The sequence below is a fragment of the Mixophyes fleayi genome, chromosome 3 (genome assembly GCF_038048845.1).
Source record: "Mixophyes fleayi isolate aMixFle1 chromosome 3, aMixFle1.hap1, whole genome shotgun sequence".
Taxonomy (NCBI): domain Eukaryota; kingdom Metazoa; phylum Chordata; class Amphibia; order Anura; family Limnodynastidae; genus Mixophyes; species Mixophyes fleayi.
In genome coordinates, this window is record NC_134404.1 from 50564985 (window position 1) to 50583347 (window position 18363).

The 18363-nt window shown below is 40.6% G+C and overlaps 1 protein-coding gene across 4 annotated transcripts in view; it reads right to left on the reverse strand.

Moving 5' to 3' along the window:
* Positions 1-802: 802 nt before the first annotated feature.
* Positions 803-18363, reverse strand: part of RNF144A (ring finger protein 144A) — a 67499-nt gene continuing 49938 nt past the window's right edge. For all 4 annotated transcript variants that reach the window (XM_075201475.1, XM_075201473.1, XM_075201476.1 and 1 more), the window contains exons 3-8: positions 17373-17477; positions 13470-13530; positions 6544-6751; positions 4565-4709; positions 3332-3421; positions 803-950 (exon numbers count right to left, since the gene is read on the reverse strand). In XM_075201475.1, coding sequence (XP_075057576.1) covers positions 819-950; positions 3332-3421; positions 4565-4709; positions 6544-6751; positions 13470-13530; positions 17373-17477 — 741 coding nt within the window. In that variant the 3' untranslated portion in view covers positions 803-818. The remainder of the gene's footprint in view (positions 951-3331; positions 3422-4564; positions 4710-6543; positions 6752-13469; positions 13531-17372; positions 17478-18363) is intronic.

The following is an 18363-nucleotide window of genomic DNA, read 5'->3' on the forward strand; positions in this document are numbered from 1 at the left end:
TGTGGCATAATATAAGAAAATATACATTTATAAAACTGCAGGACCCTAGAACAGTGTCAGATCTGTCAGACTGTACATATTTCTCAGTAATGTGAAAAGTACACACTGTTCATTATGTCCTTATATGTAAAATCACAGATTTGACAGTCACCTAGTCCTAAAATGTGATCAATCTAATTTCATGCGACATAACATATCTTTCAGCCAAAAACACACATATACACACACGTGTAAATGTACAAACATGCTTTTGTTGCATAAATATATACATAAAAAAATTAAATGAACAGTATATACGTTGGTCAATCCAGACTGAATTTTATGTATGCAACAAACAGGCTCAGTGCATTCTGTACCTCAAGATATTAAAAAAAAAAAATCAACTTAAAAACATTCCACTTTAGAACAATGCAGTTTAAGAAATATACAGCATCTTATAACAAAAACAAACCCAAGAACAAGTTTAAAAAAAAAAGCATATATGTAAGAAATAAGGAACAGCATAAAGTAAAAATGTGGTGGGGACAAGTTTAAGAATATTATAAAAATGGACCAATGTGTGCATCAAAATTTAAAGAACTGTCTGAGCACAGTGGATTATGCAGATCTTCTGTACATTGTGCAAACTCTGATCTTCTTGACGTCAATATCACGATCCCAGAGTGATTTCAGACACTACAAGAACAGGTGACTTTAGTACAACAGTTTGTGTCTCTGAAGGCTGATTGAGCAGGAAAGGACACCATATATCCCATGAACTGTGCAGCCATAAACAGTATACTGAAAAGTTTTATTAAGCCACAATATTCTCCTTCTCGTTAAGTTGGAAGAGGATCATCATCTCCTTTACTGCATTTACATTTGCAGCACAAAACAAATGGGGTGGCCAGTAAAAGGAAAGGTGAAGCTACTAAAAGCAAAAGGCCAAATCCTGCAAATATTCCGACCACCTGCGGAAGAGAAGACACAGTGTCAGTTAGATGTAGTACATATCTCTTAGGGTACAATGTTGTATTGGTTGCTGTAAGCTTTGTGTCTATACTCTGCTAGGTTACATTTTCCAGTGACATCATGAGGCCCAGACATTTTCCCATTCCCATATTGCATTGGTTTAGTAACTTTATTTTCACACTACCCAAACAAATTTTAGATTTTTTTTCCCTCCAAGGCAGATAGACCTTTCTTTTGGTATGATAGTTGGGTAAATATCTCATAATTTATGGGCATCACATGGGGAAAATGTATTTTTTCAATTCACTATTTCATGATTTTTCCTTTCACACAAACTAACTCCGTGAAGTATACCACTTATTTTATTCAGTCTCTACCACCATTTACAGGGATATCAGATATATGACCTTTGTTAGAGGCTAGAGCAGGGGGAGGGGGCATTATGATGCATGCCGATAGTGCTCTCTATAAGACTGGTTTCTCAATGGGCCATTATGACATTAGGTTAAAGCTTCGTGCAATAACCAGAGCTCAGAATACAGCAGGAGTGGATGTCAAGTGACATAATATCTAAGTCAGTGGCCTCTTAAGGGTGGAAAAGGCTATGATAAAGTCTACATTAAATTATTCCAATTGCAAAAATGCTGTAAAATGCAAGTAATCTAATATTTTATTTACAATTTTATTACGGTTGTCTTTTTAGATGCAACCGACTCCTGGTAATTGGTATATTTTAATGAGGGGATGCTGCATGCCCACCCGTAAGACCAAGAACGGTTCCCCAAACACACCTTCCTCACCGCTACCAGCTACTTAAGTAATTAAGTAAAATTAAAACAGCCTTTTTTATTTGGGTGCCTAACTGCAAAATATTGTTTCTAAGCAAAACACACCTTGCTCCACTGAACGCCCAGTATAAACTTTACCACCCTGTATACCACATTATCCGGCATATCTATATGGACAACCGGAAAATGCGTCACACTTGCGCAATAGTAAAAAAGAGCATTTGCAGTGTGGATATACACTTTTGTGTGGTTGGAAAGAAGTCATATTTTACACAAAGCTTAAAATGTACAAGATATTTCTTTTAAAATGTTACTGAACAAAAAAGTCTTACACGTCATCAAACAAATCTAAAAGGTACGCAAATTATTGTAGATTTGTAAGGCGCCACAGTGCTCCATAGCGCCGTACAGTGGGGAAGACCATACATACATAAAACAGGAACATACATAGTAGACAAAATAAATGCAAACAGACCTGAAAACAAAGGGTACAGAGGACCCTCCTCATTAGAGAGCTTACATTCTAAGTGGAAGAGGGCACAGCTAAAACAAGAGGAGTGAGTGTGGCTCAGAGTGGAGATTGGGACAGTTGTGAGGGTGTATTAGTGTCAATAGTATCATCAGTGATAAGGTCACCTCTAAAAAGAGGGATGGGTTTTTAGGAGAACATCTAAAGATTTGAAGGCTGTGGGAAAGTCTGACTGAGCATGGTAGGGAATTCCATAAGTGGGGGGAGCATTGGAGAATGAATATCAAAGCTAATTCCAAAGAGGAGATACATTGAGAAAACATGAATATTGGTCAGGGCAAGACATACCGTATATACTCGAGTATAAGCCGACCCGAATATAAGCAGAGGACCACAGAAAACTGGGAATACTTATTGACTCGAGTATAAGCCGAGGGGGGGCTTTTTCAGCATAAAAAATGTGCTGAAAAACTTGGCTTTTACACAAGTATATACGGTACCTAAAGTATCCCTTCTCGTTTTCTTTACCAAGCCCTATATTATTTATGTATCCGTTAAATATTCCACAATACTGTATTTGTACTGCCTGAAAAAAGAAGTTATTATGACTATCTACAAACTATCATAATAATATCCTATCTTGGTGCAGCTCAAAATAATTCTGTACCAGTGACAGTAAAACACTAGTAAAATAGTTAACATGCAATACTGATTATATGCAAAATACATTTTAAAGCAAATTTATCAAACATGCTCATAGCTATTCATAATTCTGTATTTATTATAATACTTAAACAGTACTCTGGTATAGCATGAAAAAATAATCATGTGGCATCTATGTCTACATGCATCACTATACCAGTTACAGATATTGACTTCTATATGATCACCAGGTGGCGCTGGTCAGCAAAACATGACAATAGACACAAGTACTTGGTAAGGATCATGGACAGACTCTTACAATAAAACATTAATGAAACGTATGGCAAATTAAAGTTCATAATATGAATACACAAACAGTGTTAACCAAGCGTCCTCACTAATAGTAATTAGTGTATAAACAAAAATACATTTATAATTGCTGTTCCTATAAAATGAAGGAAAACACAACATTCTCACCAACCTGTGTCCTGTGCCATATAACGGATGCCCTGGAGTGTCCCAATTTATTCCGGCAAGGTCCTTTATCATAGTGTATGAGCAGGAAATCATCCTGTTAAATCAGAAATATAGTATCTTTAACAGGAATCAATAGCAGGAACATGAGCTTGAGTACAAGACATGAGGAATAGCAACAGAATGTCTGAGATGTTCTCAGGATTCTGAAACTTCACTTCCAAAAAACGAAAAAAAAAATAGCACTAAGGGTGTGAGAATACTATGGAAACTTTAGGGCTCATTCACACGTGTTGTGAAAATGGGTAAGATATAGGAAACCTAATTTGTGCATTATAAGTATTTTAGTGATGCAGCTTTAACGCTTTTTCCGTACGCTTTTCATGGGTTACTTTTTTTGCCAATAAAATTCTCCCCCGAATTTTATACCTTTTTTTCACCCAATTTGGACAACCATAAATCAAGAGAACAAATCATAATACGTTTTTTTAAATTGTAAGTGATGCATACAATTTTAATTTTCAATATATGCTATAAAGATCTGATGCTCAGACCCCCACTTGTCACAATTTGCATACATGTATTGTGAAACTCGACACTATTCTTAGACGTCCCTACATGCCCCTTACATCCCCCCACACACTTAACTGCACAGTCGAGCTCAAAGATGAAGGAGGAAGAGGATGTAGTGCAGACCGCACTGCATTAACTCCTCCCCTTGTCTGATTGGCTGTGTTGCGTGAACTTCCGGCAGTGTGCGGAGGAGCTCACATGACAAGGAAGCCAGCTGTTGCATGCAGAAACTTATCTGAGATATGAGCGATATCGGGAGCAGCGGGCTGGCGGCCACGGTAAAGGCTCAGCAGGCTGCTGGCAGCCCTTGGGCCACCTGTTGGTGGCACCACTGATGTATGAGATATTGAACAAAACCAATGGATGTCAGCTAGCGAGACCTGAATGCTGTGCAGTCCTCTTGTAGACGAATCAAGGAGCAGCAGACGCAGCAATTCAACATCAATGAGAGATAAACATTTACTTAATTTTACTTTTCATGGTAGCGTAACTTTGACAAAGGGAATGTTATGTGATACTGAGCAGATATATATGTGTGGAATAGGTTTGTAATAACCTAGTAATGCAGGTACCACTATCGTGATCAATGCTGCGGTATAGATCATTGGATAAGACAACTGGAGATTTACATTCTGAAACTGTGCCAAATACGACACGGTATACTCACATCCAGGGACTCCAGGCAGTACCAGCAGAACGCATGCTTGCAGTTTTTACACATCATTTGTGCACAGCCTTCATCTCTTTCTATGTAGACTTTACACTTAGGACAACGTTTAATCGGTACGTCTATAACCATTTTTAATGCAGAGCTGAAACAGAAACCAAAGACTGAGCACAATAACCAAACATTATACATCAAAGATGAGAACTTTACTAATCTATGAATAAGATTGTTTTAAAGTTGTGCTAGCATCTATTGACATGCCCCATGTTCCTTCTTTTCTGGTTCCATAGCAGTCAGAGGCAGAACAGTGCATTACAGGACCCAATACTAAAGTTTGGGTAGTGGTCCAGCCATGTGGTTTCACTTCCTGGAGGGTCTATTGAGCATGCATGGTCTGGTGAATAAGCCCAATGCTCATGCAACAAAACTCTCGAGAGCTGAGCAGGCGCCTCAGGGGGAAGTGGAGGCCTAAGAGATGGGGTTCGACCCGGCACTGCCAAACCTACCTCACTTCAATGCCCATAGCCGCCTCCTTGATAGCAGTGTTCAACTAAGCATGTACGGATATTATAGCAGCATAAATGTTGGCTGTGATACACAAGTTGTACCACGTCAAAATCATACTTGCCAACTCTCCCGGAATGTCCGGGAGACTCCCGCATTTTGGGCGAGTCTCTCCCGCATCTGCAGAATAAGGACAAAATACAGCGATTCTCCGGGAATCGCTGCATTTGGCCCCGCCCCCCACTGTAAAATGACAGACACGTCTGCATCATTACGTCAGGGGGGGTCCAAAATGATGCAATTTTGGAGCCCCGCCCCCCGTCTCCCCCACGGCAGCTCCCGGAAGGCAATGGCAGAAGTTGGCAAGCATGGTCAAAATCTGTATCCATTGGCACAGAAGGAAAAAACCTGCATAATGTACATTACTCTTAAAGCCAACATCTAAGTGTTTATGTGGAACTATATATGTCCACTAGGCTCTGTCTCACTTACCCTGTAGGAGGGAGGTGCTTCACTAACTAAGCAGACAGTTTTTAAGACTCGTACAGGAATAAACAGTGTGTATTGGTGGATTGATAACAAAAATAAGGTTCAGTGATGACAGGTAAAACATGCTGAGTGACAATACGGACTGAAAACCAGCCTGGACGCTTAAAGTACAGCTCTGCAATTATCTATACAGATACATCTATCAGACAGACAGAACATTAATGAAACCCTGTGCATCATCGTGCCGGACCCCGAACATCAGGATGCACAGGTCTCAGTGTAGAGAACTTTTACAAACTTCTTAGGGAAATTGCTTTAGATCTGTATTAAAATTTAATTAAAATACTGCATGTAAAAACAATACACACAAGAAATTTCTTTTATTGTCAATATTTTGCTTGTGTATTCATTTAAGTGGGAACTGTGTGTTTGATGTCACTTGCCATTTTATGAAGACACATTTTTGTAACCCACAAGGATTTCTTGCCATGATTTATATAACTGGATCTGGAGCACACCAATTTAAGGGGGCTTTTCGTCATAAGTTTGTGTATATATAAACCAAAGAGCATGGAAGCACAGCGCTTGGAAAAGTGAAACAAGGCTTTGAATGAACGGCACCAACGTGTCACCGCCCCACCAAAACGTCAGTGTAGTGTATCAAAATATTACTCATTTTTTATGCGAGTAAATCAAACCAAAATCGATGAGACGCATTTACAGGTCTTCGGGGAAGATTTTTCCTTACCAAAATACAGCAGCAATGTTTCGGCTTGAAAAAAGAATAATAGGAACTCAAAACAATGGTGCTGTAGATTTTCAAAAAAGACCTGTTAATGGCTCTTCTCTATTTTATACTGTGACCTGGTATCACAGTAACGTATGGTGGGAGAGTCTCATGATATAAGGTACAAAAATGCACGATGTAAAAAAACTTTAGCTTACTAACTAGATAATTATTATTAGCTGAAAGAAAGTGTTTATACCTCGATTCTCCGGGGAGAAAGGTGATTGGCAAGTTCTCTGGACAACCTTGTCCTGGGTGCCAATTGGCCTTGCAGGATGAGCAGAATTCAATGTCACAAGACGTGCACTGTACCAGCTGCGGATTCTGTGGCTCTCTCTCATGTAATTTGCACACCGCTTGGCAGGACGATGAGGGACACCATGTTCTACATGGATCCAAAAGGACTTCTATTAACAGATATATAAAAAAAATTACTTACTAGAAAATCACTTATTATGCAATGTTTACATCAGTAGACTGTTTATAGAACCTTACATAAATTTAAAGTAGAAACTAACAATTATATCACAGTTGGCTAAAATTCAAAACCATTAGTATGTGTATGACAAAGCAACAAATAAACCATGTCCTTTCTATGGAACCTTCCATTCTTAGCTGATATTAGCAATATTACAATTCTATTAGACTTCATACTTTTTTGGCCTTGTCCACTAGCATGTAAATAGAGAAATAGTGCAACTTGGTATGGTAAAGTCCAACAGCATCCAAGTTGTAGACCTGTGTACTATTATTACCAACTCCAATCTGAACAGTCCCTATAGGAGTTGTTGTCCAAGCTTACCAATAATGTGTCTCCCACATGAGACATCACACTTGCCCTTCTCCTCTTAAGTGACCCTAGAAACTGCACCTTTGATAAGCATGACTATACCTTCAATGGATGGAGGCATAGTGGACAGATATAACTAGAAATGCATGGACCTTGTTATAAAAATGCATCTAAAAAAAAATAAAAAAATCATACTTATCCCTTATAGAGATACCAAAGATTATTGAAATATCTGGTTTTACCAAAGATTAATGAAAGATTAATAAAATATATGATTTTTCCTGTCCAATAGGATTAGCCAAATTGCAGCCAGTGCTAGAGATGACCCTCCTCAACTTGTATGCCCCAACTTTCTGACAACCTTAACGACTACTGTATTACACCATTGTGTTCATATAATCCATCCCACACACAACACATTTAGAAATAACATGAATGTATCCCGCTCTGTGGAAACACGAGTGTGGAGCTTGATCTGTTCTCTCCTAGATGAACAACAAGGACGTCCACCACCCCCGCTCACTTTTCTACAAGGTTTACCCCATGTGAGGTCAATTATGACCTCACATGGGCTGCTATGATCAACAGTAAGCTGCTGGCCATCATCCTGGCTCTTACAGAGTAGAGGCACCTTCTAGAGGGGGCCAGACATCCCCCACCCCACACACACCTCATACATACTGGTCTGGGTCCAAGGCAGGCACTCTCTCCTGGCACTTCTCTCCACAAAGACCCACCATGGAGGGCGTAACCATTATTCATCCAGACTTGATTCTGGAGCGCCCATTTGATAGACAGGATCTAGGTCACAACTGCAGCTCTCATCAAGATGCCTGTCGCACTGGAAGGAAAGAGGTTTGTTCTACCCAATTGCAAGGGAGGTGGGGTGGGGGGGTGGCCTCACAATTTGCCAGGGCATCCTGCTATCAGGAAGACTATCGATTTGTTCTTCCAAGAATTCTTGCAGCCCACTGTCTTGGAAGATGATGCCAACTTCATCCAATTGTGCACGTAGCAAAATAACACAAACTCTTCAGGGTTCTTGATGCCTCTGTCCATTCCACAAAAGCCATGTGTCCATGGATTTCATCACAGACCTTCCCAGCTCTCAAGTAAACACCAGCATCCTGGTAGTGGATCGCTTCTCCAAGGAAGGCCACTTCAGAACTTGAAGAATCTGCTGGCGGAACTCCAACTCTCCAAGATCTTTACCAAGGTGGTCTTCTGGCTACACAGACTACCCTTGGAGATAGTGTCTGACAAAGGGGTTCAGTTCATGGTGGACTTGCTGCAAGGGCCTGGGAATTTTACTCTATTTCTCATCTGGGTACAAACCCCAGTCAAATGGACAGACAAAGCGTGCCAACCCATTAATCAAAGAGTTACTGTGGTGCTTTGTCTCGGATGCCCAGTACGACTAATCCCAATTACTTGCAGGACTCCACAGGGGTATCCCACTTCTATGTCAATCATGAGTTCCATCCGGTGGTCATTCTGTCTTCACATGCCACCTCTGGGGTCCCTTCGGTAGACAAACAGGATCTCCAGGATCTGTGGAAAAGGCTGCAGATAGGTGGTAGCTAACCAAAAAAGGTTTCTAACCAGAGGAGATGGGAATGGCTGGTATTCTCAGTGGACAATAAAGTTTGACTCTCCACACAAAACATCGCCCTGATGATGCCCTTGTTCAAACTGGGGCCTAGGTACATTGGTCCATGTCCAATCAGTGGGAAGATAAATCCAGTAGCCTAAAGGCTAACATTTTCCTTCTGAAATCTGTGGTGAAGGATCCATTTCCTAAACAAGTGGTGGTTTCTCCTCACGCAGTGGAGGTAGAGGCCACCAAGAATACATCTTTCAGTCAATCCTTGACTCTTGTACATTTGGGAGAGGAGTACAGTATCTGGTGTGCTGGAAGGGCTTCAGTCATGAAATATGCTCTTGGATTTAGTCAGCCACTGTTCATGCACCTGTACTGCTCGCCAATTCTTCAGGCTGAATCTTGACAAGCCTAGAGAGTTGTATCCAGAGTGTGCTACTAAAAAGGTGGACACTGTGAACATTCTCAACACTGGCTCCAAATGACAGCTGTCAGAAAACAGTTCACAATGTCATCTACAAACACCTTCTCTCTATTCCTGTAATCAGCACTCTGCTAAGAACAGCAATCCAGCTAGTCACCTTACCTGGACTACTGCACAACTTTACTCACTCTGCATTTAGCACTCCAATGAACAGAATAATTTATCTCACCAGCTTGTAGCCTTTATAAAGTCCCTCAGTTCTATCAAACCTGTACAGGAGCTAAGTTTTGTTTTGTATCTCTACTCGTGTTTCGAACAAGACTCGTTTTGTTAGCCTGTACATCCCAATTCTACATTCTCCAACTGTCTCTACTGGCAATTCAATTAGCTACCAAAGCAGCACTGTATAACTACAACTAGTGCATAATTATAGTCGCTGGTATTCTAGATTAATTCACCTCACCAAAGGTTATACTGTTGCTCAGTCCTGGGAGATGATCAAAATGGGGGAAGCATCCTTAGTAAGGGATAGAATAATTTCTCAGGGGTTAGATTTGTCTTTTTGAGAATCAAAGCAGGGTGAATACATTTATAGTGGGCAGCACGGTGGCTTAGTGGTTAGCACTTCTGCCTCACAGCACTGGGGTCATGAGTTTGATTCCCGACCATGGCCTTAACATCAGTGTGGAGTTTGTATGTTCTCCTCATGTTTGCGTGGGTTTCCTCTGGGTTCTCCGGTTTCCTTCCACACTCCAAAAACATACTGGTAGGTTAATTGGCTGCTATTAAATTGCCTTTAGTCTCTCTCGGTCTATGCGGGTGTATGTTAGCGGATTTAGATTGTAAGTTGCAATGGGGCAGGGATTGATGCGAGCGAGTTCTCTGTGCAGCCATGTGGAATTAGTGGCGCTATATAAATAAATAGATGATGATAGAAGAGTCAGATATGATAACTGGAAGAAGCAATACATGGGATGTGGATATGACCTGGGAAGAATCTATACATGTGGCCAAGGCGATTTAGAGGTGTGGCTAAGAGAAGGACGTATGTGAAGGTACTTTGCGGCATGATATCTAATGGTCAATGCAACAGTATATTTAGAAATGTGATGCGTCTTAATATCAAGTGTAAAAGTTGTAAACACGTTGCTTTTCAGTTAGATATAGGGCCTGACTAGGTTTTCTGACTTTCAGCAAAGTTAACTTGACCAAGCTGAATAGACAGAAATTCCAATGACTAGTTGACCACATGTTAAGCGTACAGATATTTTACTTCAATGTACAGCTAGCTACAAGTTACTTACCAAATTTGTAACTCACCCTGTAAAACTTTCTGAGCAATCATTTGGAGGTATTAGGGAATTTAGACTGTAAGCTCCAATGGGGCAGGGACAGATGTGAATGAGTTCTCTGTACAGCGCTGCGGAATCAGTGGCGCTATATAAATAAATGGTGATGATGAGAGAAATGTGCAATTTTGTTTAAAGAATACGTTTATTCTCTGTATATGCTGAACTTGCTTTAGTTTTTTAGTATGTTATGGGTCATGTATATTTCATGTTACACAAAATAAAATTTCAGACACCTTAAAGGGTGTGAGCTTAAAATATTATTGAAACGAGAATAAAAAAATAAATAAATAAAAAAACAACACCTATCAGTAGTGCACGCTGCATTATCTATGTATATTAGGGGGGATAGGAAGAGTTGGAGAGCAGCCAAGCACTGTCTAAAATTATAGCCATGCCCCCATGCATGCTGGTCACGCCCACTGGTGGCGTGGTGTGGAAACCCCCCTCTACAAATCCTGCGTTTGCCCCTGTACTCCATGTACCATGTGGTCTTTGAAGTAAAAAAAAAAAAAAAAAAAAAGTCTGCAAAAAAGGAAAACCTTTGTGCTGTCACTATGTTGGAGGTGATATATAAGGTCCAGTGTTCCCAATCAGTTATTCTTTTTTCTGATTGCTAGAATGGATAATTCTGGATGATTGGTCTGCTACGCCCCCCCTCACAGAAGCAGTTCCTTTGCTTCTTGGGAGCTGAGTGAACCAGCGGTAGGCAATTGGTAATTTATTAACTAGCATGTACATGCAGCAATGTGGAGTTGTTTGTGAATAATAAAGGTAGGGCCAGAGAAAATGGTAATTATGACTATTTAAGCATTTCTAAATGACTGTATAATTTATGTGTTGGGAATACACATGAGTCAGAACGGTTACAACCTGATAGAAAGCTGCCAGGTCCACTTTATACCATTAAAAGCCTTTACAGCAAACGTTGGATAAAAGGAGGAATTCTCAAGTGAATTATTTAACCTTCTTTGAAATACTGTTATTATAATAAGTTGTTTGTGTTCTCAGAAATGCCTGATACTAAATTATTCTATTTTAACACAAAGATGAAAGGACAGGGCAGCACGAGCTAAGGATTGGCTGGTGATTAATGAGATACATTTATGAGCGTTTGACTTCCTAATCTTTGATCTTAAAGTGAAAAAAAGAAATCAATTATTAAAAGCTGTGTATATGGAAAGCTTAAAATATTGAATTTTCATGACTTGTGTAATTGTTATGCGACATTCCCTTTTAGAGCCAAGTAACCAAACTAGTGGCTTATCAGCTATTGTGGAACTACAAGTCCCAACATGCAAGTGACATCCTTTAATAGTAAAAGGAAAGAGAAGGATTTTGTAGTAACAAGGAAGGAATAGTTTCATTTGCTATAGTAGATTTTAGTGAGTGTTGAAAAAAATATATATAATAACACAAGGTTTATGTAGTTAAACAATCTAGAATTATTTATTTTTGCTTAAAGAAATGAATTATGTTGGGGGCCAGTTTAGATAAAATTTATATGTTCATTTTTTATAATTTGCAAAGAATTCCACCCAAAATGAAGTTTCAGATATTCTATACTATACTATACTATAATATTAATCAATACTTAATTGGGGTCAGTTCCAGTGGTTCTTCAGATGCCTATAACACTCCAGCAATACTCCTCACTCCTTCTGCCAGTACCCTTTTCAAACAGTCAGTGGTGCCGTCAATGCTGCGTGAAGTTTCCAATCATGTGGCACCAACAACACTGACAGCTTGAAAAATATCATCCTTCGTAGAAGAAAGGAGAGCCATACAAGTGTCTGGGGACCTGCTGAATCTGGAGGGGTGGTCCCCAATCCTGGGTAATTATTACTCATTAGTATTATATAACATATTGAACCCCACACGAAAACCGACTATTAGGTGGAATCGTGTCAAGCTGCGGTTTGTGAACAAAAATGTATGAAAAGGACGAGCTGTTGGAAAATTGCCGTAACAGTCTCATTACAAACCGCCATCCTGATATTGAGCCACGATAAGTAAACAATGCATGAGAATGTATCAAGCAGTTTTGCAGACCTCCGGAAAAGCCGCCAGTTAAGAAGTGGTTCTGATGGGGAGATTTCTCAAACAGCGTGTTATCTTGCCATTTATAACAGAAAAGGAGACACCATTAACTTATCAATTATGGGACAAGCCTTTTTTATTGATTAAATCAGAAGGAGGACTAGAAAAAGAAATTAAAAACTGCGCTTCTGATTATCTTCACTAAATCACTGACGGGTTAAACATTTTGAAATTGTCACATATCGCCTGCAACAAGAGTTTTGATCATCTGCACAATACACTGGGGGTAAGGGGGTTAGTTAAGGAGATGAAAATGGACAGCGAGACATGACATGAGTCCGTTTCAGATCCGTCTCTCCCAAATTTTTAGTTTCACACATTTTTATGCCTTAGCCTTTAATCAGCCTCATTTTGATGAGTTATTCTTCACTTCTACACGGTGGTGGTAGAAAGTTTCTGAACCCTTTTGAATCGCTACATGAATGGGACCTTAAAATGTGTTCAGATCCTCAAAGTCATACAAATAGATAAAGAGAAGACAATGGACCAAACACCATACATAAGGATATACCTTTTATTTATCGAATAACGTGATCTAACATTTTATGTGGGCTGTACTACTTGTTTCAAAAGGACTATGGGAAGATTTAAGGATAGTGTTTGTTTTTTTCTTTTTGTCCATTTTTCCTATACAATGGGCAAAAAATATATTGAAGTGCATTAAATTATAATTGGTGCACCCTCTCAGTTACACTTTGTTTCATTAGCTGGGGGGATAGGTCAGACTGCTCAGGTCACGTGACTGACAGTTGACACTTTGACTTCCCAAATCAATGGGAAATTCCAGTTACTCATCTGCACCTCTCAAAGACTGAAATTGTCCCTTCAAGACTACACTAAGAAACAGAGCCGGTACATTTACCTCTTTCAAACTGCAATTTCTTATATCTTTGCATTATTTCAGCTGCAACCATGCATTCAATCTGTTAAAAAAGGATAAAATATATATTATATACAAATAATCAAAGACTTTACATCCATCCATCTCCACACACACACACACAAATGATCCCAAACATACACACACTTCTATTAATAACAGTTTGGTACAAAGCAAATTGCATTGTAGGGCAAGTGGCCTTTAGTTAATATACTGTACTATATAATAATGGCCCATGACATTAATATGATTACAGTGCACTGTTAGTCAATAAAAACATGGTTTCATAGTCGCACAGCATCCATGAGTAACATACAAGTCTAATCGCTGATAACTCCATATGTAAGTGCCATCTGGAATAAACCCCATACAAAAAGAAGGTACATAACATTTATAGAGCCAGGCAGACCATGCCAGACAACAACATTAGAATTTGGGAGCCAAATTAAAAGGCAAACCCACAGAGAGAAAAGCACACATGGAAGTGAACATTTTTACCACGAGATCCTCTGTTATTGTATGCAGAATTCATTTTTGGCATAATTACCAAGCATTTTATTTTAATAAAGTTAACATGTTCTGTAAAAGCAGTTTTACTGTTTCTCAGTATATGCATCACTATAGTTGGCTTCTAGGTGATTTTAGTTTGGCACAGCGTATTCAGATCAGTTGTAGCTTTAAGTGAAATGTGCTGTGGTCATTGTTAAATAGATTTTCTTTTATTTGGGGTTTGATTTTTTGCCAAGGTCAAGGGGGAAACTTAGTAAAAATGCAGGTTTTCATGTGTTTTGAAGTGTGGTTTGTAAAACTGTACATCAACAACGATGCTTAATAGGAAAGAAATAAAAAAATATTGTTCTGACAGGTGAGATCTAATACATGGACAATGTAGTGGACACCCGAATATCTCATGTGTGTATGGTATCATTCCAAAGCCATGGGCATTAATATGGAGTTGGTCCTCCCTTTGCTGCTGGAACAGCCTCCACTCTTCTGGGGAAGCTTTTAACTAGAATTTGGAACGTGGCTGCAGGGATTCACATCAATTCAGCCTTCTAATTCACCCCAAAAGGTGTCCGATAGAGCAGAGGTCAGGGCACTGTGCAGGCCGTCAAGTTCTTCCACCAAAAACGTGGGAAACCATTTTTTTGATGAACCTCGCTTTGTGCACTGTGATGCTGAAACAGGAAAGGGCCTACCCCAAACTTAGAAGCACACAATTTTTTAGAACGTCATTGTATGCTGTAGCATTAAGATTTGAGTGCACAGGAACTCAGGGGCCCAGGCCAAACCATAAAAAACAGCCCCAAACCATTATTTCTCCTCCTTTAAATTTCCCAGCTGGCAGTGCGCAGACTCCATCGCTCCACAGACTGCACTTCAGACTGCTCGAGTACTATGGCGTTGTGTCTTACGCCACTACAGTCAGCGTTTGGCATCGATCTGAGGCTTGTATGCGGCTACTTGGCCATGAAAACCCAATCCACGAAGCTCAGTTCTTGTGCTGCCATTGCTTCCAGAGGCAGCTTGGAACTCGGAGGGGAGTGTTGCAACAGAGAACAGACGATTTTACATGCTAAACGCTTCAGCACTCTGTAGTCCCGTTCGGCGAGTTTGTGTCCCCTAAATATTAGCAAAGGAGCTGTTGCTCCTAGAAATGTACAGTTCACAATAACAGCACTTACAGATGACTGGGGCAGCTCTAGCAGGGCAGAAACTCCATGAAGAGCTTGTTGGAAAGATGACATTCTATGACCATGTCACGCTGAAAGTCACTGAGCTCTTCAGTACGACCAGTACTGCTGCCAATGTTTGACTATGGCGATTACATTGCTCTACGCTTGGTCCTATGCACCTGTTCAATGGGTGTGGCTAAAATTTGCAAAATTAACTAGAAGGGTTTTCCCATATACTTTTGGCCATGTAGTGTAGTTTAGACAACATGTTTAATAGAAGAAGAAAGAAGAAAAAAAAAAAAAGGTTTTGGGGATTTTTTTTTTCCTGGGGGGGGGGGGGGGGAATAGTTAATAGTTTAACTCTCATGGGAGCGACACTTGTGGCACTAGTGCAAGTATGCATTTGTGCCATGTGCAGTCTGGCACAGGTGATTCTGCAAGCGTGTAGTGCCCACAGGAGCTTCGACTACATTTGTTCAGCATTATCCTGTTTCACAAAGGCCAGGGCTACCAGGAAAGGCACAGTGCTAGTCAGCATCGGGCTGGTACACGGCCCAATCTTTTTTTGGCAGGGTGATAAATCTTGCCATTCGAATCTGAAAACCCGGGCCGCTGAGAGGGGGGGGGGGGGGGGGAAGCGGGTACTAATTACCCGGGCATGTCAGGGGGCCCGGCCCAGGCGCTGACGATTTATTTTTACATTTTTTTTCTTAACTTTTTTTTTTTTTCCGGCAAGGGAGGGGGGGGGGAACTCGGTCGTTGGTGGGGGTAGGGGGGTAGCAGGGTAGTTAAAAAAAACCAAACCATACTCACGTGATGCCGGCGTCCCTCCTCTATGCTGCTCTGTGCTCTATTGCTCCAGGCTGACTGAATGCCGAGTGTGAAATCATCATGTCACGCCCAGCATTCAGTCAGTCTGGAGCAATGGAGCACAGAGCAACAGAGAAGACAAGGAGGAAGAGAGAAGTAAAGGTAAGTGAAGGGAGGAAAACGGGGGGGGGGGGCAGCATGACACAGAGGGGTTAAAGAAATTAGGGACAATAGCAGCATGACACAGAGAGGTTAAAGAAAGGAGGGACAATAGCAGTATGACACAGGGGGTTAAAGAAAGGGGCAAAGGCAGCATGGAGGGCACAGTGGGATCATAAGGGGGCATAGCGTGGTGATGATAAAGGGGCACAGTAATGTGTGTGTGATGGCACAGAGCTTTTGGCAATGTGTGTGTGAGGTACATGGTGGCTAATTAATGGCTGCTATTTTGTTTGCGGGATAATGGGAATACTATTATTTTAATGTTGGGGCTGGAGGAAGGCCTAATTATTAATCATGGATGTTATTGATTTAACGGTGGGGCTGGCTGTAATTTTCTAAATGTAGCCATTTTTTATTCCAAATAGGTCCTCCAACATTCCAGGATCTGGACAAGCCGCAACTAAAGAAACCAGCAGCCACATGTGGTGAAAGTGAGAAGAACAGGTAGGACAGAGCAGCATAGTGTGTGAAATGTTGTGATTCTAGTAGGGACAATGCCAATGTTTGGTGAGCCCAGTGGGCGCAGGCCAAGACTGAACTCTTTCTGTACACACTGCATTCTTTCTATACTACACAAGGGTGCTAGATGTCACAAATGTCACACTTCGGGGAATTCAGGAACTAGTGATTTTATTGTGCTAGTCACGCCCCAATGGCGCATCGCCACGCCCCCAATTGTGTGACCATACCCATGACATTTTTTTGCTTACTCAACTATAATTTGTTGTACCGTGGGCCCTGAATTCCTCTTGGCAGCCCTGCTGAAAACCACACCCAAAGTCTGTCGATCTGCAACCTGCACCATAGTAAATTCCCCCCACCAAGGATTTAAACAATTCAGTCTGTAAAACACTCCACATTTTCCATTTTGTGTCTGTGTCTGACCTCTAGGCTTACCGGACTGACACTAAAACCTGCAGTATTGTTCCAAAATGCTACTACCACACCCTGAAAACATGCAAGAAAACTGAGGCGTATAGAATGATTTAGAAGATTGTAAAATACTTGACATTTATTAAAGAAGATCGATTTATAGAATATATAATACATTTATAGAATAATATAATAAAGTTAACAAGTTACTGCAATGCACATTCCACTGTTATTTTGCTTTGCGTTTTATTTAACCTTTATTTTGTACAACGACAAAGAATGGCTTAATCTCAGGTCTACTTGCCTCATTCTCTTGTAAGTGGCCTCTCTTCGGACAATCGGCATCTGGACAGCTAATCACAGTTTCTAAGCCTTCCTTGATAAGAAGTTCAATGTATTGTTTCAAACACTGTAGAGAAAAGATAAATGAATGTTTATGTTTCAGATTAGTCCTGGATTTACATTTAAATATAATTTATATAGCGTCAGCAAATTTTGTAGCGTTGGGAACAAACAGTAATAAAACAATACTGATTAATAGACAGACAGATATAAGGCCCTGCTCGTAAGCTTACAATATATGGGACATGGCTTCTTGTTGCAGTTCTCATTTTATTGTTGGCATAGTACTGTACTTCGTTAGCTTTACGAAGCATTAATGGAGATATCCACCTTGGATTCACCTTTTGTTTAACAGTGGTACCACTCCCCGACAGGTGGGGCCCCCACGGGGGATGTGTGCGTCGGAGCACTAAGTTGTTTTCCATTTCTTTGGTTAGATACAGACAGATCTCTGCATCGGCTGGCCTCACGCCAACTAGTTGACCTACAACGGTCATTTCACCTAAGGAACCAAATCTAAAACTTGGAATACAGTGAGTTATTTGCGCTCAAACTTTAAAATTACATGCCATGAGGACCGAATATATTATTATTATTAATTTTTATTTATAGGGCGCCACAAAGTATCCGTAGCGCCGTACAAGGACAAACAATGGCACAGTACAAGGTGAAACAGCACAGTACAAGTAACAGTAAGCACTATAACTCTGGGGGCTCAGGCACAGCATGAAAGAGAGGGAGGGAGGGGAAAAGTGAGTACAGGCAGGTAACTATGGCCCAAGAGGGTGGGCACGGATGACAGGTTGAGAGTCACTGAGGGGAGCGGAGAGAAGCGAGAGGAGACAGAGGGACTGAGAGGAGGTGAGCTGAGTAGCTGGAGAGCGCAGTTAAAAGTGATGGAAAACAGAAGGTAGGAGAGCCCTGCTCAAAGGAGCGAACAATCTAAAGGGAGG